The sequence below is a fragment of the Theropithecus gelada genome, chromosome 5 (genome assembly GCF_003255815.1).
Source record: "Theropithecus gelada isolate Dixy chromosome 5, Tgel_1.0, whole genome shotgun sequence".
NCBI classification, from domain to species: Eukaryota; Metazoa; Chordata; class Mammalia; order Primates; family Cercopithecidae; genus Theropithecus; species Theropithecus gelada.
The window spans coordinates 77,379,290-77,407,034 of record NC_037672.1 but is presented as its reverse complement, the minus strand read 5'-3'; the positions used below and the strand labels follow the sequence as shown (position 1 = coordinate 77,407,034).

Genomic DNA, 27,745 nt, shown 5'->3' with positions numbered 1-27,745 from the left:
TATTAAAACAGTGCATAAAGTGTGCATGCTCTTCACCACAAAATTAAGGTAAAAGTCAGAAATGTATTTTAGAACAGTTGTGTTAGAATTTAATCAAGCAATCAATAATATTTGAGGCAGAGAAGAAACACTTAAATAAACAAATCAATAAAAAAATAAACTCACCTTATCCAGAATACATATCTGTTTCCTTGTTTGAGCATCAAGTATTTCAATCTCAAAGTGAGTTGTTTTTGAATGTTTGACTGCTGGCGTTTGTTTTAGAGGGCCCGCTGAGAGTACAAGTTTTGACAAAAAGTGAAAATTTCTCATATCATCCCTCAGTATGAACCGTGTAGCTCTTTGGGAAAATAATCCTCTCTTGCGTTCTGAAGCGAGGGACTTCTGCCTTTTGAACATTGTGTGAACTAACAGGAGGGTCTGTTATGTCAAAAGTAGACAATTGCGAGTGTGCTCCTTTTGCGCCAGTTAAATACTGCTGGAGAACCTTCGAAAGGTCAAATGGTATGCCATTCCAGGAGTTCAGTTTTATTTAGCAGGCTTGAAAACAATGACTGATCTTATTTCTATATATAACACGCTATTGTGATTTGCTGTGTAGAGTATTACTTTACCAGCAATTGAATTATTTCTTGCTTTCTCCTTTTATCTCTGCTTTGTAATATGACTACTCTTATCTGAAATTCCAAAGCAAGAATAGACAGAGCATTTTCATTATCTCTGAGTTCTGGATGCACTAATCTTCAAACACACACACACATTTGCATTGAGATGTATTTAACATTAGCAAAGTGCTCTCTTAAAGTTAAATTTTTAAAAGTCCTAGTACATTACTACATAACATTTAAAAAATGCTAAGGACAAGAGAAGTGGCATATATATGTTTATATATGTTTTATATATAAATATGTTATATGTGCATGTGCATTTAAAGCATTCTAAAATGAAAAAATATTTTTATCAGTACTAATTATAATCCCAACTAACTTAAAATAACTTACACAATATAAAATGATGAATTCTTCACTTCATATAAAGATTGGAAAGATAGCAAACTATGAGATTAGAATTTGTAGAGAAACTTTTTGTAACCTGGGGAAAAAGAAGCAAGCATTATTTCAACATTGTATATCTTTGGAAATCTATTGAACTGATATACAAAATCTACAGTAAGTACCACATTTTCCACAACCCTATGTTATGGAAAATACAGATAGCCTCAGAATGAAAAATGAAATCTGAAAAACATCCTGACAAAAGAGCTTTTAGAAAACCTCCTAGTCCTCTGAGATATGTAAATCTGATGAAGAAACAAATGAAAATAAATCCAAAATATATTATCACTGATTCAAAATGATTTTAAAGGAAAATATTCTTAAATGTAATTTTCAATGAAAACATAAAAATAAAATGACACAAAATATATAGAGGAGGAAACCTGTTATCTACCTAAGGCTAGTATTTACTTTTAAAAACAACTAAAATAATGTATTCATTTATAATTGTATTACACATTATGCCCTAGAGATTCACTTTACACTCTTCAGTTATTGTGTTCGCACTTAATATTTTATATTATATTACACTCAATATTTTCTATTTTCAAAAATATAAACAATAGGGATATGTGCATGTTTTCACATACTTTGCGGGCACACATTGTGCAACTTTATCATCTAGTTGTTCAGCACTTCAAACCTGGAATCATCTTTAAATTCTCCATTTCTCCCACACCTCACATCTAATCCATCAGAGATCCACTACACTGTCTGTTCACAGTTACAGTCCAAGCATGAATCTCACCTGTATTGCATATCCAAACTGCTCTTCCTACCCCAACACTAGTCAATCAATAGTCTATTTTTAACACAGTAGCTGGAGTGACCTGGCTCTATATTAAGTGGGTAACTTAATCTGCTCGACACATTGCAGGGGCTTTCTATTTTATGTTTTAAAAAAAAAAAAAAGCCAAAGATTTTTGCAAAGGTTTGCAATGTTCTGCATCACCCAGCTCCCTATGACATCTCTGGCCATATCCCCTAACCTAGTTACAGCATTTAGAACAGTATCTAACATAGAGTAGATGATTCATAAATTGTATTAAATAAATTAATGACCAAAATGTGTAATTTGAATGTGTAGGCAGAATGATGTAGTGCTAAGTTATTGCATTATATTGAAATGATCCAAACACTATTTACATAATGTTTCTCCAGATATATTTTTTATTTAAAAAAAGTAATAGTTGGCCAGGTACGGTGGGTCACGCCTGTAATCCCAGCACTTTAGGCTGCTGAGATGGGCACAGCACAAGGTCAGGAGTTCAAGACCAACCTGGTCAACATAGTGAAACCCCGTCTCTACTAAAACTACAAAAATTAGCTGGATGTGGTGGCAAGCGCCTGTAGTCCCAGCTGCTTGGGAGGCTGAGGCAGAAGAATCGCTTGAACTCAGGAGGTGGAGGCTACTTACTGCTGAGATTGCGCCACTGCACTCCAGCCTGGATGACACAGCAAGACTCTGTCTCAAAAAAAAAAAAAAAAAAAAAAAAGAAGAGAAAACAAAGAAAAAGAAATAGCCAAAGGAATTCAGAAGCCAATCTGAAAGAGCTCTCATAGCCAAATTTTGAGTAATTCAAGCAACAAAACAAGTACTAATAATAATGGGTTCAAATTCAAAAAACAATATACCTAGGAGTTCATACCATTATAAATAAATGATTGAATACATAATAAATAAATTAATAAACAAAAAAGAATCAGGAACAAGTCTTCCTTACACAAGACTTCCAAGTAATTTATAGATATACTATCTCCTGAATGTGGGTTTCAATTAGTGACACATTTGCAAAAAATATTGAAGGAAAAGGGAAAAATAGACACTTTATAGAGAACTCCAGAAGGCAGATAGCATCTTAACCACCTGAACAAGTCTGTTATCACCATGAAAAGTCATGTTGCCATTCATGTACCCATTATGTCATGAAACGAGAAGAATGCTTCACTCCTGTAATATTCCTCTAAACCTCATTATCTCACTTCAACTATAAGAACACATTAAGGACAAATTGAGGGACATTCTACACAATACGAGACCAATACTATTCAAAAGTAGCAACAAGATAAAAAATCGAGAAAAATTGAGACTGTGACAGATCAGAAAAGCCTACACGGGGACACTACTGGAACATTCTATGTGCTATCCAGGATTGTTTTCTGGAACCAAAAAAGAATGTTCGTGGGAAAATCTGTTGAAATAAATATAATATCTGTGGTTTAATTAACAGTATTGTATCAGTGTTAATTCTGAGTATGGCAAATCTTCTATGGTTATGCAATATGTAAAATTAAGGTAAATTGAGTGATGAATATACCAAACTTTTTACTTTTGTAAATGTCTGGTAAAATCTTTCCAAAATAAAAGGTGTAAAATAAGCACCCACTCACCAAAATCACAACAAAAACAAGGAATGTCGAAAGAGACAAAAAGGTTGAGGGGTGAGTATCACTGAAAATAGGAAAATTGCATCTATTCACTTAAGTTAAAAATTTTGAAGGGAGTACAAATTTCAGTTATTATGCTACTTATAATTTTATTATCTATACATGAAGCAGTTTTAAAAATAAAATCTTTGTTATTTGCTAAGGTGTTTTATACGGTTTTTGCTAAACATATCACAATGAAAATAACAGTGAATTAATGCTTGAATTATACTAGATAATGGATATCATTTGGTAAACTATATTGCAATTTAAAATATATTTAAAATTTAAAAAAACACACACATTAATAAAAACACACATATATGATAGAATATTTATTCCAGTTGCATTTAGTTATTAAAAATACTGAACAGAAAAAAATTGTATTATATTACCTTCATATATTTTATATTTTTTGACAAAAAGCATTCCAATTCAGTTTAGCCTCCATTTGAGGTGTTACTTCTTTTCGGTTCATTTTTAACATTAATAACGTGCTTAGAGCAGTTTTAATTTACAGAAAAATTAAGCATAAGGTACAAATTTTCCTTAATAATCCCTTGCACATCCCCAACACCAGTTTCTTTTATTATTATTTAACATCTTTCATAGTGCAATACAATTTTTTTTTTTTTTTTTTTTTTTTTTTTTTTTTGAGACGGAGTCTCGCTCTGTCGCCTGGGCTGGAGTGCAGTGGCCGGATCTCAGCTCACTGCAAGCTCCGCCTCCCGGGTTCACGCCATTCTCCTGCCTCAGCCTCCCGAGTAGCTGGGACTACAGGCGCCCGCCACCTCGCCCGGCTAGTTTTTTTTGTATTTTTTAGTAGAGACGGGGTTTCACCATGTTAGCCAGGATGGTCTCGATCTCTTGACCTCGCGATCCGCCCGTCTCGGCCTCCCAAAGTGCTGGGATTACAGGCTTGAGCCACCGCGCCCGGCCACAATACAATTTTTATAGTTGAAGAACCAATATTAATATATTAATATTAACTAATTTCACTAGGTTATTTTAGGTTTCACAGTTTGTGTTTTACTGTTCTATGAGTTATGACAAATCCATAGTGTATCCACCATGACAATATTATACAGAACAGTTTTGGTGATCTAAAATATTCTGTGTACCAACTCTTCATCCCTCCTTTGCCCCTCCAAGCCCTGGAGATCACTGATGATTTTATCATCTTCATAGTTTTGCTTTTCCCATAATATCATTAGTTGGAATTATACAGTATGTAATGTTTTCAGACTGACTTCTCTCACTTAACAATTTGCATTTAAACTTCCTCCATGTTCTTTCACAGCTTAACAGCTCATTAATTTTTGTAATTGCTGAAAAATACCTAGTCGCATGGATATACCATATTTTGTTTGTCCTTCCTATTGAAGGAAACCTTGGTTGTTGCTATAAGTATTTGTGTGCAGGTTTTTATATGAATATAATTTTAAATTTATTTGTTAAACAACTATGAGCCTAATTGTGGAAATGAATGGTAAGCTTATGGTTAGCTTTATAAGAAACTGCCAGCATGTCTTTTAAAGTGGTTGTATCCTTTTGCATCCCCCGCAGCAATGAATGAGAGTTGCTGTCACTCCACATCCTCTCCAGCATGTGGTATTGTCAGTATTTTAGGTTTCAGTCACTCTAATTGATGTTTTGTGGCATCTCTTTGTCTTATTTCTTAATGACATGTGATATTGAATATATTTTAATATGCATATTTGATATCTGTACAACTTCTTTGGTGAGGTGTTTGTTCACATCTTTTGTCCATTTTGTAATTAAGTTGTTTTGTTATTTTGAGTTTCAAGAGTTCTTACTACATTATAGATATAACTCCTTCATCAGATATATGTGTTACAAATACAAACTTCCGGTCTGTGGTTTGTCTTTGAGGACCTCACAATAAAAATTGTGCTTTTAATCTATGCTAAATGCTACTCAAATATATGTTGGAATACATGGCACCTGGGGATGGGTGGGTGAAAGAGAAAACAAAATAGTACTCTCAAGGCAAACCACTTGTCCTTTATTATTTTGTGTCAGGGTTCATGCAAAAATGTTACATATTAGATAAAAATAATTGGAATTCAGGAAGTTAGTAATGAGGAGATTTTCAAAATACTGTATACGTCAAGCTACATTATTCTTAGACACAGGCAAACACATAGGTAAGAAAGATACATATAGAAAATGGCATTGTTTACTGGAAATTGTATGGATTCAAGAAGTTTTTTTTTTTTTCCTAAAGAGTTACATGATCTCAAGGTTTCTATTATCTGTCACATTTTATAACATTATGGACCTTATAGAACTTTTATGAAATCTAACAAGGAAATTCATATAAACAGATTTTTTTTGAAACAGAAGACTTTATATATATAAACATATATAAATATATATATTTATATATACATATGTAGAATATGTATAGAGATATGTATGTATATTAAACATATATATGTTTATATATAAGTATATATACATACATACATATATATATATAAACAGATCCATGTTTTTCAAATCAGGTTTATGTGTCTTTCTTCACCCCATCACCCTGCTCAAACATTAAAATTATTCCTGTTCTCTCTCCTTCTAAATTTAAATGGTTATATTACAGAGGAATGAAATTTACTTAAAATATGTATACTAATAGGCAAACAGTTTTAATGGGTTTGGGCCTTGGTCTCCAAAGACACAATCTTGATTGTCATGACCCTGGATGCTGAAATCCCAAAAGATAAAAATTCCTACAGTTTAAATGCCTGGAAATCAAGGTCCTGGAAGATCAAAATCCCCAAAATATAATTCCGAAAAAAAGTATTTAAAACTTCTATAAAATATGTTTATTAATAGGTTTACTTCAGAAACATTAAAAATATGAAAGAATACTTAATGGACTACTTTATATAATAGGAAATAATGACATACATATTTTTGTGAGTATAGGCACTGGTATACTAAAACTGTCACATCAGTATAAAGTATGAGCAGATGAACCATATTCACACAGAAATAGGTCAAAAAGTAAAATGTATAACCACAAAAACTACAGTTGGCAATTTTGTGCACCCAGATTTTTTAGCTTTTAACTGCAGTAATTTAAAATACCATAATGGACAACCTAATTGTTCTAATAAGATTGACCAAAAACTGTGACAGGTGCAGTCACTTAAGGAGCTAAGATCTTGAGAAATTTTACTGTGTGCAAATGTAGATATACAAAAGTGACACCTCTGAATTTACTGAGGAAATTTCAAGGACTTTCTGTACTTGCACAACACTAACACACAAAGTCAATGTTGTGATAATACACTTTCATGAAATCACACTTGCAAAAAAATGCATAAAACAAATTAGAATTATCTAAATATCTTTACACAATATGTATCCCCCCAGTATTGACAATTAGGCAAAGATGAAATACATAGCATAGCAAATTGGTGCTATGTTTGAAGAAGAAAAGGTTATACGCGATTAAATAATTTGGCAGGGAAGATTTCTCGTATTTTTTGCCTGAATTTTTACTTCTGCGTCCTTTGAAACACTCACTGTACTTATATTTGGAGAGAGGTTGTGATCTACTAAATCCGTAAGTATATGCTGCACATTTGAATATCAGGTTATTGCACAGCCACTGCAATTAAAAAATTATCTGCCTTAGAAACACTGATAATAATGACCTTTAAGACTCCATATTTCACCATTAAGTAACCTAGTAAACTTAATTTTAATAGCATTTTTGTGAGAGAACAACTTTACAAGTCTCTTATATTGTGTTGTAAGAAATATAGTAAGAAGGAATAATATTTGGCTTCCCCAATACCAAATCTATATTATTGCTCTCCAGAGAGACAGGATCAATAGGATATGTATAGAGATAAATAAAAGAAGACTTGATAAGGAAGTTTACTCATACTATTATTGTGGTTTTGAAGTCCCACAACAGGTCGTCTGTGAGCTGGAGACCCTGAGATGTCAGTAACAGGGCTCTCTCCAAAAGATGGAGAGCCTGAAGATCTGACCTCTAAGGCAGCAAAAGAAAAGTCTGTCCCAGCTCTCAGAGAAACATCAAGTATCCTTATGTATTCATTCTCTCTGGGAGCACAATTGATTTGATAGTTCATGCCAACAATGAGGGGAGATCTATTCCACCTGATCCACCCAGATTTACACACTAATCTGCTATGGAAACACCACAGAGTCACACACAAAATCATATTTTACTAGGTTTCTAGATAATTTTAACCCAGTTGACAAAATAAAGTCCACAAGTTGAACCTTTGTCAACCTTGCCACCATACTCATCTCCATAAATCACACAATTTCCAAATAAAGACAGTAACAAGGTAGTAGTTTAATCTAACATGATGCAACTATCCTGCATACAACTGAAAACACACTAATCTCTGACCTAGGATTTAACATTCAGGGTTTCAACATTTGGGATTTTAATCTTTTGAGATTTAAGAAACTAGGAATTTTAGACTTTGGGAATTTTTATCTATAGGGACTTTAAAAAATCTTTTGTGATTTCAGGATTATGGTGTTTAGGATTGTATCCTTTAGGTTTATCATCGGCACTGGGTTCTAACCCAGGTCAATTGACTCACAGAAATATCTTCAAGTACATTATCCTCTTCACCCATAAATTTATAGTCTCATTTATTTTCCAGTTACTTTTTTTTTTTTTTTTTTTAAAGAGAGATGGAGTCTCACTCTGTCGCCCAGGCTGGAGCGCAGTGGCATGATCTGGACTCACTGCAACCTCTGCCTCCCGGGTGCAAGTGATTCTCCTGCCTTAACCTCCTGAGTAGCAGGGATTACAGGTGCACACCACCACGCTCAGCTAATTTTTGTAATTTTAGTGGAGGAGGGGTTTCACCATGTTAGTCAGGCTGATCTTGAACTCCTGACCTTGTGATCCACCCGCCTTGGCCCCCCAAAGTGCTGGGATTACAGACGTGAGCCACTGCACCCGGCCGAAGAGATCTTAATGACACAGAAATAAACTATTTTCTGAATCTCAAACTTCTGAAATATCTTTAAAAAACAACAACAACAACAACAAACTATTTGAGCAGTAACATTAAAAGCATCAGTATTAACATTTCAACTAATACATAATAATTGCAACATTAATTTGGTTACTTCAAGTATATCCCTGGTAAAAGCAGAAAAGGGAGAAAAGGTAAAAATAATGTTGTTACAGTGACAAAATATCAGTTTTAAAGTTTTGAACAACAAAGCAGAATTTGCTGACCTAAAATGATTATCAATAAGAAATAATAATAAACAAATCAGTTAATGTTATTATACATAAATGATATTGCTCTTCTAAAAACCACAGTGTAGCTGCAATGTAGAGGAAAGCGCTCCACAGTTAAAAGTCAGATGTGGGAATTATTTTACAAACTTTGCCAATGTGTGATGTATGATACTGAATAAAACCGGTAACCTGGCTGAACACAAATCATCTAAGTCATAAAATGAATTCATCCTCATCATGATTTCTAATGACTCTTCTATGACTTCTAATCAATATTTGAAAATTTGTCTCCTATTTAAAATCAGTGTTAGCAAAAAAAGTTAAAACTACACAATAGATAAAATCTGCACAGAGTTCTTCCTTCAGAAGATTATTGTACAAAGTAATATCTGTAAAAATATACTATGATATTCTATGACCTTATTAATTATTAATACACCAGATAGAGGTGGAAGGATCTTTACTTAAGACTATGGTAAAATTAAATGGTTTCCTGTAGAGAAAATAAATTGGACTGAGATTTAATCTTTCTTTAAGAAAGTTGGGAAAAATGGTCTCTTCTTGTGTGTACAAGATTCAAGTTACTTGTAAAATTAATATAGGTATGGAAAAGGGGAAAAAAGAGGGAATAGAACTTTCTCCATAGTCAGTTTGAACCAAGCCATCTAACTTGATTGTCTTTTGAAAATTTATATGAATATTTATAAAACTGTTTTCTTTGAAGTTTATACAAACTCCCTACAAACCATTCAGTCTGTCTTTAACTCAGCCCTGCCTGCTACATTCTCTTTAATTGCATGCTATTCTTTTATTAGGGCAGTTGGCTCTGCCTTCTGTGTTCTCCGAATCATTCCTGGAGAGTTTCCAGATCATTCCACTCTGCCCTTCCCAAATCTGAGCCTTGCTATTGCAGTTGTTCCCCTCTTTGTGTTGGCACATGCTGCCCTTTATTTTGGGAGCTGAGGGCATGCTTATTTCTTCTTTGCCTTTCAGGGATTTCTTGTCACAAAGAATTCCTTTACCAACATTGAAAGAACTTACAAAAAAAAAAAAAAAAAAAATTCCCCTTGCTCAAGATCCACTACACATTTCTTATGTACCTTGACTTCTAAATAGTTTGGCAAGTTGTGGGAGAATTATAACCCCAAAAAGTTAAGATTCGAGAATCAATAATTAAATTTATTTTTTTTATTATATGTAACTTTTTTTTTAATGACAGTGAGGGGATCAAGGACAGTACATTTCTTTGTTTCATAGATATTCATGAAAACTTAAAATACACCGGGCAGATAAGAATGAAACAGTACAGAGTGAGGGAACTGACATTTCTTCTCTATAATTTAAAAAATCAATAATATTATTTTTATTCATGTCTATATGCACATATCAAATAATTTTAGTAATATGATCTTAGATGTTTGATGTATATTTTTTCCTAGAAGCAGAGAGATTCACTATCATTATATTGACTGTCATCTTGCCTTATGACTCTGAGAATAGTTTATTTTTATTTTTTAAATATACTTTATGCCACAAGATTTGCATAGATCAGTTTATATTTTAAAAAGTTATGTCTGCATTGAAGTACTTATCATTCACGTAACGATAGCTAAGGCTCATGTGAGGCTTATTATGGCCGAGGCAATCTATGCAGTGCTTAACCACCTAACAACTCTATAAGGTAGCTATTATTACAGATGCAGAAGCTAAATGTTACAGAGTTTGAATAACTTAACCAAAAAAGTGATAACATTAAAAAAGTGGCACAACTAGTCATGAAGAAGTCTAAGCTGTTAATCACTTCACAGCATCACCTTTCATGACCACACAAATACACACAGCTAAATACATATGCGGGTGTCCATTATTTATCATTACAGTTAAAGTTATTATATGCAGAAATATGCATACACTATCAGGATATAATTGGGGGTCAGGCGCCGTGGCTCACGCCTATAATCCCAGCACTTTGGTAGACTAATGCAGGGACATCAGGAGGTCAAGGGATGGAGACTATCCTGACCAACATGTGGAAACCCGGTCTCTACTAAAAATACATTAATTAGCTGGATATGGTGGTGCATGCCTGTAGTCCCAGCTACTCAGGAGGCTGAGGCAGGAGAATCGCTTGAACCTGGCAGGCGAGATTGCAGTGAGCCGAGATCGCGCACCACTGTACTCCAGCGTAGCGACAGAGTCAGACTCCGTCTAAAAAAAAAAAAAAAAAAAAAGATAAATTGGGATTGCAAAATAGAAAATAGATGCACACATTTTTCAGTGGCAATTTTTAAAACCCAGGGATCCTTCACACACAATGTCTTCCATGTGTGAGTATCTTTGTGTGTGTGTGTGTGTGTGTGCGCGCGCGCGTGTGTGTGTGATTACTTAGGAACTTATAAACATTAGTGATGCTTTTGGCAAGTTTACTCTTAATGAAATAGAAAAACATGATGCTTCTTTACGGGTACATAGGCTCATGTTTCTCTAGCCTTCAATAACTAAATTAATATCATCGATCACTTTTTCTACAATTCCTACATCTCAACCATTCTGAGATTTACAGGGCCTTGGTTAACAGTTAAACCCAGAATTAGACAGTTTTCTTAAAGATTGATGAGCACTCATACAGGTTCATTATGTTTACTACATAAGGAAATTAAATCACACTGTACTGAACAGCAATTTACTGTAACATTGTATTTTGTTTTTTGGTATTTGACATATTATGCCTTTTATAAATAAGATTGTATTTTTTAAAATCTTAAGATTTACCTTACTTCATCTTGCTTTTAAAGAGCACAGCACAGTATCTTATGCATAGTATAGCCAACTTTCAATAAAGTTTAGTGAATAAATGTATAAACGCCAACATAAAAATTATGCTTAAGACAATGTAGTAAAAATACATGAATTAAATGTAGTTTTATGTTAATAACTATGGTAGTTATCAGAATTGAATTAGAGTCTATGTAGGACCAGAATATTCCTATGATTTCATAAGGAAATGAAGATCTAGTCAAGAATATTCCTACCTAGATTTGGCTGTGTTTGTCTCCTGGCAGAATGGACAAACAATAGACAAATAAAAAAGAATTATATATACGGAAGATAAAAGTCTAAGGTATGTTTTGTATGTCCATCTGATTATAAGCTCAGACATGGTGAACAAAGGAAAATATTTGTTATAGAATATCAATTAATAAAAAACAATGGCATCTCAAAGACAGCATTTTGCTACCACTGTAGAACAATTTTTTCATGCAAGATTATTCAATGCACGACAAAACAAGATATTTACATAGTTCCAAAATATCTTCATGTAGTATAATTACTATTTACTGAGGAAAAAAATGGGAATATCATTGAAATCTGGGGGCCACTACAATGACCATGTGTTTTATGTTAATATTAATAAGTATAGGACAAACTGGTATCTTGTATCCCTTGATATAATTCACTGAAAAGGATATAATATGAATTCTGTGTCATTCTTGTGAAAAATAAAGTTTACTCTAAATATAAGGAAATGTCAGATAGTAGACAAGCAACTGGACTAAATTCTCCAAAAATTGCAATGGATAAGACAAGTAAATAATTATTTTATACTAAGAGAGACTAAATAAATGTTAATAATAATATTTATAATTAGATCCAGGGTCAAGCAGAAATTTCTGTAATGCTATACAGAATGAATTTGAGGTCATTGAAGTAAGAATTAACTATATATTAAATAATGTCAGTGTATAAATATTAATGTTATTATAGTTATGCTGAGTTACTTAGGGAGATATGGCCCTGATGTCCAGAACTAAATCTCAAATAGTTTGGGAATAAATAATATATTCATAAATGTCAAAAATGTGTCAGGGTTAAGGATATTAACCTGAGTTAAAGATATTCACTTTGCTTTCACGCTAACTCCTTTTTCAGCTTGTAACTGTTTCAAAATAAGAGACATTTATGTTTACAAATGAAGAGAACCTCATATACAACATTCAAAAGGGATGAAAGTAAATACGTAAGTAGAGAAGCCCGTAGTTTTCCATGTTTTTCTAATTTGCAATGATATCAAACACAAAAAAATGTAGGAATCTAGAATTTTACTTTCTAAATCATGACACCTCGTGGCTAACCTTCAGAACAAGGAGTTTCACTGTAATGACATTAAATGACATACTGTCATCTGTGTAGTCTACACAGAAAGGGCACTCAATCAAGTCTGAAAAGGAATAATCACCATAAAATTATTATAAAGTACATATTGCAATAACTAACACCAGGAACTATGAGAAAATGCCATTAAAATCGTCACTATTTTTCTCCATATTTTAGAGTAATTTCTCATAACTTTTCTTTTTTTTGTAAATATTAGTAAATCTGCAGGATAATTATATTAACACAAACACCCTAAAACTGCATTGCAAATATCATGTAGGTCATTTGCTAAGTGACTGATAAATGTCAGTGTGCTTATTATATAACTCTAATTGATATACTACAATGTAATATAACTACACATATATATTTTTTCATTAGTATTGTTTTAACTTTATTCAAGTTGATATGACAAACAAGTGTTATTTCTATGAACTATTGTGTTGATAAATATTATCATTATGCTTGTTAACCTTAAAGTCTCCAAGCTGAAAAAAAAAAAAAAAACAAAAAAACACTGAAAATTAAATCAAAACTATTAAGGGTTAAATACTGATGAAAAAGAAATGGTTAAATACTGATGAAGAAAATGTACGTACATGCATATATTAAAATATTCAACTATATCAAACTATAGATGAAAAATTATTTCTTAGTAATAAAAGTTAACAGAAAATTATCTACTATAAAGTAATTTATCTTTTGTTCAATATGTATAGGACCCTACTTTGTTTGGAAAGAGCTAACCCTTACATTACAGTATGTGGTCCTATACATCTGTATTTAGCTGAACATATTTGAGTGTCTGAGGATTTCTCTTCTACATTCTACTTTAAATACATTTATCCCCATTCCTTTCTCTCAACTGTTGAATTTTTTTTTTATATTTCAATAAGAAAATATAGGCAATCATAAGAGAAGTTTCATATATCAATAAACCTGAAGCTGTGTTCATATAGTCCTTGTATGTACTTATACTGCAGAGATGGACTATTTTCCCACCTAAAGTCAGAGCCTCCAATTACAAACTAAATCCATTTTCCTTGTGTCTGAGAACATTGCTCCAGAAATTACTGCCCTCTTTTCTGTGTTACTTTTTAAATTTTTACTGTAGTATTAATATCAACTTATTAATGAAACTTCTCTTTATTCCATATTTTCTTCCAGCTAGGTACTCAATTTTATTTTTCTGTTTATAAATAACTCACTGCAAATTTTATCAAGAATTCTTGTTCAATTTCCTCTACACTTATTTCCTTTTGGCCTCATTTTTACATTTCTTTTTTGTGCCCAATTATTTCTTTAAAATCATTAATAGTTAGGACGGATGTGGTTGCTTATGCCTGTAATCCCAGCACTTCGGGAGGCCAAGGTGGGTGACTCCCCTGAGGTCAGGAGTTTGAGACCAGCCTGGCCAATATGGTGAAACCCCGTCTCTACTAAAAGTACAAAAATTAGCCGGGCATGGTGGCACATGCCTGCAATTCCAGCTACTTGGGAGGCTGAGGCAGGAGAATCCCCTGAACCTGGGAGACAGAGGTTGCAGTGAGCCAAGATGAAGCCACTACACTCCAGCCTGGGTGACAAGAGTGAAACTCTGTCTCAAAAACAAACAAACAAAAAATCATTAATAATCATTCTTGAAAATAAAATTCTATATTCTAAATTTTCAATTTTTGAACCAGACTGTAGCATTTAACCCAGTCGGTTACACTGCTGTAAACATTTTCATCAGTTGGCCTCTGGGAATGTCTCCCCTGGTTCTCTCTTTTATTACTTGCCTATTCTCATCAGAAATGTTTTCTAGAATTCTTCCTGAACCCTTAAATGCTGCTGCTTTTCCTGCTGAGTAGTCCAAAAATATCTTGTTTTCTCTATCCACAAACAATGTCTAAATAATATTTTCCTGTTTTATAGCTTTTCCTTTATTCAACAAATACTTATGTAGCATCTATTATGTGACCAGCAGTATGATGAGTGGAAGAGATAGATCAATTAACAAAATGAATAAACATCCTGCCCTCTGCAGTGTTCATTCTATTAAACTCAGAGATATACAATAGGTAGAAAACTGTATTGTGTATTAGAAGGTGATGATTACTAAAGAGAAAAATCAATTCATTGTGATTTGAAATAGAGTTGACAATGGAAGACCTTGAGGGGCAGATAGTATTTGAGTAAAGAAATGGAGTAGGGAACAATGGATTCTTAGGAAGTCACATGACTTTAAATATGGCTTCTGTATGGGGAAACAAATTCCAATTTTATTGGTCTAGCTTTGGCCTGTAAACTGCAGGCCTATGTCCAGCTATCTACTTACACCTCATGTGGATAACTAATTTAAGAAGTGTCTCAAGCAAAACAGGTCTAAGAATAAAAAAATTTAAAAAAAAACACTTCGTTTTCTTCCAACAATATTCTTCCCAACAGCCATTTATATCTTAATTCTTAAATGTAAAACTTTCTAGTAAATGACTATTATTGTAGTTTTTTCTGTATAAAATTCTTGTAGTCAATCTTACCTATTCCCTTTTTCATCCACTCCATAACCAAGCTATGTAAATGCTATTGGCTTTTACACTTACATATGTAAATGCTATTGGCTATACATTTAAAATATCTGTAGTCTGAGCATTTTGTAACCTCCACAGAACCCACTCTGACCCAAGACACCACTGTCTCTCATTTGAATATGGCAATAATGTTCAAACTGCCATCCCTGCTCTAATCTTACTCCCTGAAAGCCAATTTTTACAGAAACCAAATTGCTCTTATCACCCTGAGAAGTAAGCACCAAGATTACTACAGAATCTTCTCTTACTAGAGCTCCAATCCTCTCATGTCTCTTCCCACTGTTCTCAATCGTTCTACTCCATCACTCTGGCCTAGCTGTTTCTAGAATACACCAAGCTTCTCCTCTCAGGTTTGCACTTTGTTTTCACCCTTCTTGGAGGGCAGTTACACCGATTTTTGAAAGGTTACACCTTTTTTTCAGGTCTCTGTTAAATATAACATATAGAAACAATTTTTTTGTGAGGAGCGGCCAGCAGTGGCCCGAGTGAAATGAGTCAGTCCAGTTCCCACCCATGAAGAAGGGTCAAGGTCAAGGGAACAATTGTGTGTCATCTCTCCTTCCACAGGTAAAAGAAGACACATAGGGGACTAATCAGTCTCTCTCAGCATATCCCCACAATTCTGTCTTTATTCTTTTTTACTTATTTTTAGCACATACCACCATTTGACACGTTGAATATGCCTTGTTTGTTTGTTTTGTTATCCCCACTCCCAGTGGAAGATGAGCTTTACAGAGTAGGGATTAGTCTATTTTGCTGTTGTATCTACAACACCAAAAATAACTGTCTGGCATGTGATAGGTATGTGAGAAATATTTATTGAATGTTTTTGAATGAATTAAGTATGAAGCAAAGCAGACAGTTTACATGTGCTGCAGTTCATTGTAGCTGAAAATAGTCTAAGATTTAGTTGTTGAAAATATCAGAATCAAAAAGGACAAAAAGACACAGTTACATATCTATTCTTTATATCAAGAAAAGCTCTCTAGACCAGAAACTATTCCTGTCATACCTCTGATCATGTTCTCAAGAGTTTCCTAAGATTTTTCATTGTTGATCCTTCAGATTTAGAGAAGAACATAGAAGTACTAATATTTTTTGGCTGTCAATCTGAACCGATATCTTGAATTATTAATAAAATGAGTGAGAAAGAGCATGAATACAGAAGATGATGGTTTTCAGAACAGAGACAAACAGCAACTAGCTAGCGCATTTAGCAACTGTTTACACTTTTTAAAACTTATCTTTCACAATTCTAAAAAATGGCTTATAGTAATAATAAAATAGTTTCTTCAGTCACATTATGCATATAAAATACAATGCATTATCTCTTACAGTCTCCCTCATTTTTCATTAACCCACATCATAATTATATAGGAATACTTTCATCAAATTTCTAAATATTTATCTTTCTCTCTAATTAAAATCAACCTTCATTACTCTTAAGTATTTCATATTTTCCATATTAATGATATTAATATGTATTGGATTGACAAATCTAAATAATCTACTCATCCAGTTACTCTGATAAAGAATAATACTGAAGGGAACATTGACATAAAAACACAGAATTCATATAAAAAGGAAAGTAAATATACTATTAGATGTAATCATTTACACAGGATATGAAGCTCTTTCCGTAACACTAAAAAATAATATCTTATATTTTTTAGATGTCAATATTATATGTTTAGAGTTAGAAACTAATAATAATGGCTGGTTCAGAAGACTGAGATGGGGAGTTTTCACTTTAATATTGCTTTCCGTTAGGTACTCAGCTTATACTGGTTTTATGATATATACTGATATTATGTTACATAAAGGGTTTTACATCAGTAAAATAACATATTCATCACACATGCATGCTCAAAATCACATATTGGTGTTACACTACTTTTCAGTTCAACTTCATAACGTTTATCTAATTTTTAAGATGAATTTTTAGATAACTAAAGTATTTAATGGTCATTTATATTACTTTTCAAAAATGTATCAATTATGTATCTAAAGGGAATCCAGGAAAAGATACTTTAAAGTCGTAGGATCTTGCTCTTCTGGTTCAAATTTCATTAAGAAAAAAATAAAATTTCTCTTTCAAAATTTTGCTTAATCATTAAACTTGGTTTCACACTCACTTCAGTGACTATGTTTTGAAAAATTGAAATAAATATTTTTTTTTCTGCTTTTCTACTTAATAATTACATACACTTTGGAGACTCAATCTCAAATTGAAACAAATAAGTTGACTCTTTAATTAGTTCTTTGTTGCTCTTGTTAGTCATAACTTGAATTATTTGTCAGATCACGATGCATTTTTGAAGCCTCCATTGGAGGAAAAGCTCCTAGAGCACTTTTGTTTTTATTGTGTCATCATTTTACCAAATGCCTGTCATGTGCTATGAGATAATGCTTGTTTAATATAGAAGAATAATTATGCTCTTGTTTCTAATTATGCTAATACAATTTCAAAATATATTTTAGAAAGCTTATAGATTTGTACACATGTCACTGAGGTATACCAAAAAACAAATAAAATTGACGTATTTTTTGTAGTGCCATTTTTTATACCCCTGATAATCTTACTTTCTTTTCAAAACAGTCATGCGTCATTGGTTTTCAGTGTTGCTAATTAGAACTGGATACTGGAAAACAGTGTGATTAAGCACACCGGGCTTGACCCTTGGTCTTCTGAGGACAATTCAATGACTACCTGACGAAAACTATTTCAACCCAATAACTTTGCTAAATAGTAGAAGTAGGAAGAGAAGTGAAAATACACTTTTTAAAGGCAAAATGAAGGTTTCCCTATGTGGTGAAAGATGTATGTTAAGATTTAACCCTATCAGGCACCAATCTTTGTGCATGTGCATATTTTTATAGTTCTAGTGGATATAATATTTGTGTATGTAATCATGCCTATGTAAATATATATGAAAATGTATATATTTAGACATGTGATTATGTATGCCAGTTTCATCAATTTTATTTCTGAAATATATTATGAAAATAAAATATTGTATATAATATAGCTTTAAAGTTTGAAGAAAGTTAATAAAATAAAACAAGTATCATGACAGAGTATTAAAAGATAACATTAAAAGTCCATACATAAAAGCGTACTTTTTGCTCCTTCAGTTAATAATTTTTTTAGTTTTGGATTATTTACCCTAAAACAATTATTTTGTGGGGTTTTGAGGGTCCTTTTTTATATGTATCTGAATAGTGCTTTTACTTCTTTGATTTACCTATTTTCCAAATATTCTATTTTTGAGATTCAGATGTATTCATGCATGTTATTAGGAGTGATTACAATAGAAGAAAATATTCACTGATTATCAGACCTAACATTCCAGACCATATCATTTCATTTAAAATTTATATAATTGTGGTTAGACATTTAATTTTTTATTGTATGTCTGTCAGGTTTTTTTTTGTTTTTTTTGTTTTTTGTTTTTTTTCATTTCTGGGTTTTGTTTGTTGCTTTTACCAACAATTCTGCAGTAAAAAATTATATGCATCACCCTTGGTATCCACATGAAATATTCCGTTACATTAAACTCCTAGAAATACAATGACTGTCACAAGTGCAGGTGTGCTTAGTTGTACTGGACAATGAAAATATTTTCTCAAAGTTATTCCATAAACTTAAAATTTCTGGAGGAGTGTGTACAATATTCATTGCCCCAGAAACTTTTCAGCACTTGATATTGTTAAGCACTTTTTCATTTTTTTCCAACACGATACAGGTAAATGTTTTCCAACTCTGATTTTAATTTTCATTTCCCAAGTATTATTGAAGTTTTTCACTTTTGCATCAATTCCATGGTATATTTATTTCCATTTAGTTAAATGAGTCCAAGATTTTTGTTTGTAATTTTCTATTAGATTGTTTGCTCCTTCAAATAATTTGTATAGCCTCTTTACTATTTCTGTATTTAAATCTTTATTGATAATATATATTGTTAATACATTCCCAAACTTTTGACTTGTTATTTATCCTTTTTTATGATGTACTTAATAACAAATATCTTAATTTTAATGGAGTCTAAATTTTCAGACTTTTTCTGTGTCTAACTACTTTTTAATCTTAAAAAAAATGTATTTGAATAACTAGTAAAGCTTTTCCTCAATATTTTAAAGGTTTTCAAATTTTGTCTTCCAAATGTAACCTCAAAATTCATTAGTAATTTGTTTCTTAATGTTATAATCCAGGTTTTATATTTTTTTTTTCACATGGATAACAAATGGATCCAGCACCATTTACTTAATACTCAATCATTTCCTGCTAATATGCAATGTCAGCTTTGTATATACAGGGTTGCCATACAAATGGTGATCTGATTGTTGTTTTTTATATATTACAGTTAATGAATTGCCCATTCCAGTACCATTACTAATGGAATTTTACTGCTACAGCTTTATAAAGAACCATAACTTTAAGGAGGAGAAATAAACCCTTCTTCATTGTTCTGTAGGTTTAGCCTTTATATGTTTGACTGCTTACTCTTTTTCACTAATTTTAGAAATTATGCTATCAAGTTTCCTGTAAAAAGTATAGAAAATTGATTATCCTTATAAATTGAAGAAAACATTTTAATTAAATTTAATAATTTTTGTGATTCATATTTTTCTCTGAATTATCTTCAGATTGTTAGACCCTATATTGCTTTTCTTTTATATTTTGCTTGTTAGAAATTATATCTTAATTTTAAAAAGAAATGGTGATACAAAACATTGTAACTTTATTCTTTCTGAATGGATATTAATGATATGTTTCTCAATACTATTTTATTTTTATTTCACAAGGGTTTTTCTAAATTTTATAGAAATTATTCATATTTATTTTTGAGACAAAGTCTCACTTTGTCATTCAGGCTGGAGTGCAGTGGAATGATTTTGGCTCACTGTAGTTTTGACCTCCCTGGATTAGGTGATCCTCCCACCTCGACCTCCCAAGTAACTGGGACTGTAGGCACTCACTACCACCACATCAGGCTAATTTTTGTACTTTTGTGAAGGTGAGGTTTCATCATGTTTCCCAGATTGGTCTCAAACTCCTGAGCTCAAATGATCCACTCACTTCAACCTCCCAATATTCTGAGATTACATGCATGAGTCACTATGCATGCATGTAATTAAAAATGTGTCAATTTTTAATTGACAAATAATAATTATGTGTATATATATAATTATAAAAAGGATTAAAGGTAATTGTTGGTGAGGACTCAGTTTGGATATTTTCAATTGACAATTCTTTCAATTGAACAATCTTGATTTCAATTTGGTTGAAGTGATTGGCAAACACATCTGTTGAGTTATTATTTTTTAGATGCACTATATTTTAGTTCAGAATATTTCACTGATTGTTACAGTTGCAAACTCATAAAATGTTTGTCTTGTAAATTCTTTTACCTTTTTTGTAAAGAATTTATTTTACTAAATGAATCATTTATTTCAAAAAGACTTAAATATTTGGATATACTCTACAATATTTGGATTTCTACTAATTTCAATATTTAGATGAAACATGGTATGGTTTGGCTCTGTTTCCCAACACAAATCTCATGTTGAATTGTAACCCCCAATGTTGGAGGTAGAGTCAAATGGGAGGTGATTGGATGATGGGTACAGATTTTCCCCGGCTCTTCTCATAATAGTGAGTAAGTTCTCACAATATCTTGTTGTTTAAAAGTTTGTGGCATCGCTTCATCATGCTCTTCCTCCTTCTTTGGCCATGTAAGACATGCCTTCTTCACCTTCATCTTCCGCCATGGTTATAAGCTTCCTGAGGCCTCCTGAGGCCATGCTTCCTGTACAGCCTGCAGAACTGTGAGCCAATTAACCCTCTTTTCTTTATAAATTACCCAGTCTCAGGTAGTCCTTTATAGCAATGTGAGAATGAACTAATAGGAAAAATTGGTACCAGGAGTGGGGCATTGCTATGAAGATGCTTGAAAATGTGGACGTAACTTTGGAACTGGTCAACAGGCAGAGGTTGGAAAATTGTGGATGACTCAGAAGAAGACAGGAAGATGAAGGAAAGTTTGGAACTTCCTAGAGACTTGTTGAATTGCTTTGACGAAAATGCTGATAGTAATAAAGACAATGAGGTCCAGTCTGAGGTGGTCTGCGATGGAGAAGAACTTATTGGGAACTGAAGCACAGGTCACTTTTGTTACTCATTAGCAAAGAGGTTGGAAGCCTAGAAATCTGTGGAACTTTGAACTTGAGAGAGATGATTTATGGTATCTGGTGGAAGAAATTTCTAAGCAACAAAGCATTCAAGATGTTATCTGACTGCTTCTAAAAGCATTTGCTCATATGCATGAGCAAAGAGATTATTTGAAACTGGAAGCTATATTTAAAAGGGAAAAGGAGCATGAAAGTTTGGAAAATTTGGAGTCTGGCTATGTGGTAGAAAAGAAAAACACATTTCCAGTGAAAGAATTCAAGCCAGCTACAGAAATTTGCACAGGACAAGTCAAACGTTAATAGCCAAGTCAATGGGGAAATTGTGTTGAAGTTATTTCAGAAACCTTTTTGGTAGACCCTCTGATCACAGGCCTAGGAAAGAATGGTTTCATGGGCAGGGGGGCCAAGGCCTCTCTCCTGTGTGCAACCTTGGGACACTTCTCTCTGCATCCCAGCTTCTCCAGCTCCAGCTATAGCTACAAGGGCCCCAGGTACATCTCAGGCTGTTGCTGCAGAGGGTGCAAGACCCCATAAGCCTTGGCAGCTTCCACATTGTGTTAAGCATGTGGGTGTGCAGAGGACAACAGTTGAGACTTCAGAGCCTCTGCCTAGATTCCAGAGGATATATGGAAAGAACTGAATGTCCTGTTAGAAGTCTAATGCAGGGGTAGAGCCCTTATGGAGAAACTCTACTAAGGCAATGCAGAGGGGAAATGTGGGGTTGGAGCCCTCACACAGAGTCCCCACTGAGACACTGCCTGGAAGAGTTCTGAGAGGAAAGCCACTGTCCTCTGGACCCAGAATAATAGATCCACCAACAATTTGCACCATGAGCCTAGAAAAGTCACAGTCACTAAACATCAGCCTGTGAAAGTAGCCATGGTGACTATATCCTGTAGAGCCACAGAGGCAGGGCTACCCAAGGCCTTGGTAGCCCACCCTTTGCATCAGTGTTGCCTAGATATGAGACATAGAGTCAAAGGGTATTATTTTGAAGCTTTAAGATTTAATGACTGCCTTGTTGTGTTTCAGACTTGTGTGGGGCTTTCAACTCCTTTGTTTGGGCTGATTCCTCCCTTTTGGAAAGAGAGTATGTATTCAATGCCTGTACTCCCATTGTATGTCAGAAGTAACCAACTTGTCTTTGATGATACAGTCTCATGGGTGGAAAGGACCAGCCTTGTCTCAAATGAGACTTTTATTTGGGTCTTTTGAGTTAATATTGAAATGAATTAAGACTTTTCCGGACTGTTGAGAAGGGATGATTGCTATTTTGAAATGTGAGAAGGACATAGGATTTGGGAGGGTCCAGGGATGGAATAGTATGGTTTGACAATGTGTCCTCACCCAAATCTCATATTGAATTTTAATCTCCAATGTTTGAGGTAAAGCTAGGTGCAAGGGGATTGGATCATGGCAATCACCAAGAACAGCAAAGTGTTTCCCGTTACAGTTCTTGTAATAGTGAGTGAGTTCTCATGAGATCTGGTTGTTTACAAGAGTGTGGCACCTTTCCCCTCACCCTATTCCTCCTTCTCCAGTCATGTAAGATGTGCCTGCTTCCCATTTACCTTCTGTCATAATTATAAGTTTTCTAAGGCTTCTCCAGCCATGCTTTCTGTACAGATTGTGAAACTTTGAGTAAATTAAACCTCTTTTCTCTGTAAATTAACTGGTCTCAGGTAGTTATTTACACTAATGTGAGAATGGACTATTACAACACATAAGTCTCTTCATATTTTATGTAATATTATTTTTCTCTACAAAATAAACCTTTATTGTGATAGTTTTGTACCATTTTCAGCTTCAGAATTTGGACTCTGAATACCCTCATGTTCGAAGTTGCCCCCGTAACTCATGGTTCCATGTGGAATTCTGCTAGATTCCCTTCCCACCAAAACTAGCCTTCTGCCTGGAAAAAGCTGAAGTATTCACATTCTTAGCCAAACTAAGAACCAGAAAAACATCCAAGACAAAGAAAATGAAAGTGATTACTTCAACTTTGAGAGTTTCTCCTCTCTTTGCAAATATATTCATTTGATTTCTCCTCATTTCTTCTATAAAAGTCTGATGTCTTTGAAGACAAGATACCTACATTGTAAATTACTTTTCTGATTATTCTAAGTGTAAGAGTTAGTCTGACACAAAATACACTATACTACCCCAAAGAAGAAATCTCAAATATGATTTTTAAAAAATAAACTAAATAGACTTTGCAAACAGAGCAGCTGCTGCAGCAGGACACCCAGTACATCCTGCTCAATGAAATCGGCATGTCTAGCATGGAATGCCTTGAGGCCTTCTGCCTCCTGTCACCCACAGAGCACCTCCTCTATTCTCACCACTTTACCCATGCTGCCTGGTACAGAGGCCTAGATGTGCTGCCATAGACCTTCCTCAAGGCCCCCTTCACCTATCCTCTGCTTAGTCACCTCTTCTGCTCCCAGGACCCCAACCAACTATGCCAACATGCCCTGGCCGGGGGCCTTACCGAAGAGGAGTATCAGGAGAAGCTGGAATGGGTGATCCTAGGGCATGAGACTGCTCAGGGGCTTCTGGAAGACCTGCGGGGAGCTTATGTTCTCTTTGGAGTCAAGGCTTCAACACCTCGGGCTGGAGAAGGAGAGAATCACCACCTATTTCTCTGGGAATTGTACCATGGAAGATGCAAAACTGGCCTGAGACTTTCTAGACTCACAGAACCTCAGATCCTACAACACCTGGCTCTTCAAAGAGGTGGACAGAGAAGGGAAGCCCCACTATGAGGTGTGTCTGGCTTCTCAGCACAGAGCCTTCCCTGCACTCCGAGGTGACTTTCAGGCTCAAGAGCTACGAATTCTGGGGAAGTCCTTTCCAGGTGACCCCGGGGGACTATGTGCTCATCCCCCAGGAGGTGGTGGAGCAGCTGGAGAAAGCCAAAGCCTACGCAGCCAACAGCCACCAGGGGCAGATGCTGGCCCATTATAAATAGCGCTTCACCCAGGGCTCCATCAAGGCCCACAAGAGGGGGTTCTGCTTCTGGAACCAGCACAAAATCCCCATCGTGGAGAGTTACATCGAGTTCATCGAGAGCTACCGAGTTCATAGAGAGCTACCGTGACTCCTTTGGTTCCCGAGGAGAATTTGAATACTTTGTAGTCGTGGTGAACAAGGCCATGAATGCCAAGTTTGAGTGGCTGGTGGCAAGCGCAGAGCAGCTGCTGAAGGAGCTTTCCTGACCCCAAGTCTTTAAGAAGGACAAGTTCCTCACCTCCAATTTCACCTCCCTGTATGTCCTCACCTTTGCTGGCACTGGCATCCCTGCCGGCATTAACATCCCCAACTACCATGATCTGAGGCAGATGGAAGGTTTTAAGAACGTATCGCTTGTGAACGTCCTGGCTATGGTCTACACCACGCAGCAGTCTAAGCTCACCCTCCTGGAAGAGGATGACGAGGACTTGTACATCCTCTGGAAGGGGCCCTCCTTTTATATGCAGGTGGGCCTGCATGAGTTGCTGGGCCATGACAGTGGCAAGCTCTTCGTGCAGGATGAAAAAGGAGCATTCAACTTTGACCAGCAGACATTGATCAACCCAGAGACTGGTGAGCAGATTCGGAGTTGGTATCTGAGCAGGGAGACCTGGGACAGCAAGTTCAGCACCATCGCCTCCAGCTACAAAGAGTGCTGAGCTAAGAACGTGGGTCTCTTCCTCTGTCTCCACCTGCAAATGCCGGAGATCTTTGGCTTCCGGGGGGCTGATGCGTAGGACGTGATCTATGTGAACTGGCTCCACATGGTTCGTTCCGGGTGGGCTACTGCCGCTGGGGTTCCACACACCTAAGGCCTCCAACTGGCAACAAGCCCATATGCAGGCCTGGTTTGTGATCCTGAGAGTCTTGCTGGAAGCTAGCGAGGTACTCATTACCATCACTCCTATCACAGGCTCCGATGGGCACCTGGATGCCAGGGTCCGCCTCCACCGCAGCAAGATCCAGTCTGTGGGCAAGCCTGCCTAAGAGCGCTTCCTGCAGAGACTTCAGGTGCTCAAGTCCACAGGGTTATGTGGCCGGAGGGTGGGCCCTGCACGAGGGGAATGCGGACCCCCAAGTGCTTCCTCACCCTCAGGCACAGGGTGCTGCTGCCTAAGGAATCTCGGAACTCATCGTTCATATCCAGAACCTAAAAGAACTCAATCAAATTTACAAGAAAAAACAAACAACCCCATCAAAAATTGGGCAAGGGATATGAACAGACACTTCTCAAAAGAAGACATTCATACAGCCAACAGACACATGAAAAAATACTCATCATCACTCGCCATCAGAGAAATGCAAATTAAAACCACAATGAGATACCATCTCACACCAGTTAGAATGGCAATCATTAAAAAAATCAGGAAACAACAGGTGCTGGAGAGGATATGGAGAAATAGGAATACTTTTACACTGTTGGTGGGACTGTAAACTAGTTCAACCATTGTGGAAAACAGTGGGGCGATTCCTCAAGGATCTAAAACTAGAAATACCATTTGACCTAGACATTCCATTACTGGGGATATATCCAAAGGATTATAAATGATGCTGCTATAAAGACACATGCACACGTATGTTTATTGTGGAACTATTCACAATAGCAAAGACTTAGAATCAACCCAAATGTCCATCATGACAGACTGGATTAAGAAAATGTGGCACATATACACCATGGAATACTATGCAGCCATAAAAAAGATGAGTTCATGTCCTTTGTAGGGGCATGGATGCAGCTGGAAACCATCATTCTCAGCAAACTGTCACAAGAACAGATAACCAAATACCACATGTTCTCACTCATAGGGGGGAATTGAACAATGAGATCACTTGGACACAGGAAGGGGATCTTCACACACTGGGTTCTATTGTGGGGAGTGAGGGGGAGGGATAGCATTAGGAGATATACGTAATGTAAATGATGAGTTAATTGAGTGCAGCACACCAACATGGCACATGTATACATAGGTAACAAACCTGCAGATTGTGCACATGTACCCTAGAACTTAAAGTATAATAAAAAAAAAAAGAAAGAAAGAAAGAAGCTCATCGTTCAGCCTGACACTTGCCTTAAAGGCTGAGACGTGCAGCTTCTGGAATATGAGGCCTCAGCTGCTGGCCACATCCTAACCTTCTCCGAGCGTTTTCCAGAGGATGGACCTGAGTTGGAGGAGGTCCTCACACAGCTGGGCACAATGGATGTCCAATTCTGGAAGAGCCCCATTGAGACCACATCTGGCCATGCTTGAGGAAGATGTGTGTGGCCTCTACCCAACTCCATCAAACCAAGGCTTAAGGTGACCCTCCATTTGCTGGTATATTTAGGGGCTAGGGGAGGGGGAGGAGCAGGAGTTTGGACCTTGGTACTACCTTAGCTGAGGGTGGTGACACTAACCCCTTCCATTTGTCAACACTTTCCAGCTTGCCAAGTGGTTCCCCTCTGTGATCTCATTTCATCTGCACTGCCATATGTGGAGTGAGCAAGACAGGGCTCACCAGCCTGCCTACCAGATGAGGAAATGGGAGTTCTGAGAAGTCACTGGTCTAGATCTTGCAGGTGGCTCGTGACAACTAGGGTTCAAAATGTTCTCACCAAATCCAATGCTCCTCACGTATTAATTTTACAACCAGACAAATAAATATTAGAGACGACCATCAAATAAATAAATAAATAAGCTAAATAATTTTGACTGATTTATTCCATTTACATTCATGACATTTCTCATATATCAACATCATATATATGGATTGATTTCACTAATTTTATATTTTGTTTACCCATTCTATTATTAGCAACTTTCTTGATATATTTGTACCCTATTCTTTGGATATTTTAAAAAAATATTTTATTTGGCAGAGCATGGTGGCTCACGCCTGTAATCCCAGCAATTTGGGAGGCCGAGGCGGGTGGATCACGAGGTCAGGAGATTGAGATCATCCTGGCTAACATGGTGAAACCTCGTCTTTACTACTAAAAAAAAAATTTAAAAATTAGCCAGACATGTTGGCAGGGGCCTGTAGTCTCAGCTGCTCAGGAGGCTGAGGCAGGAGAATGGCGTGAA

The 27,745-nt window shown here is 35.3% G+C and overlaps 1 protein-coding gene and 1 pseudogene across 2 annotated transcripts in view; one reads left to right on the top strand and one right to left on the bottom strand.

The window, feature by feature from the left end:
* Positions 1-518, bottom strand: part of TECRL (trans-2,3-enoyl-CoA reductase like) — a 142,021-nt gene extending 141,503 nt beyond the window's left edge. For both annotated transcript variants that reach the window (XM_025386038.1, XM_025386037.1), the window contains exon 1: positions 166-518. In XM_025386038.1, coding sequence (XP_025241823.1) covers positions 166-399 — 234 coding nt within the window. In that variant the 5' untranslated portion in view covers positions 400-518. The remainder of the gene's footprint in view (positions 1-165) is intronic.
* On the top strand, positions 426-26,932 carry LOC112624331 (annotated as a pseudogene).
* The last annotated feature ends 813 nt before the right edge of the window (positions 26,933-27,745 follow it).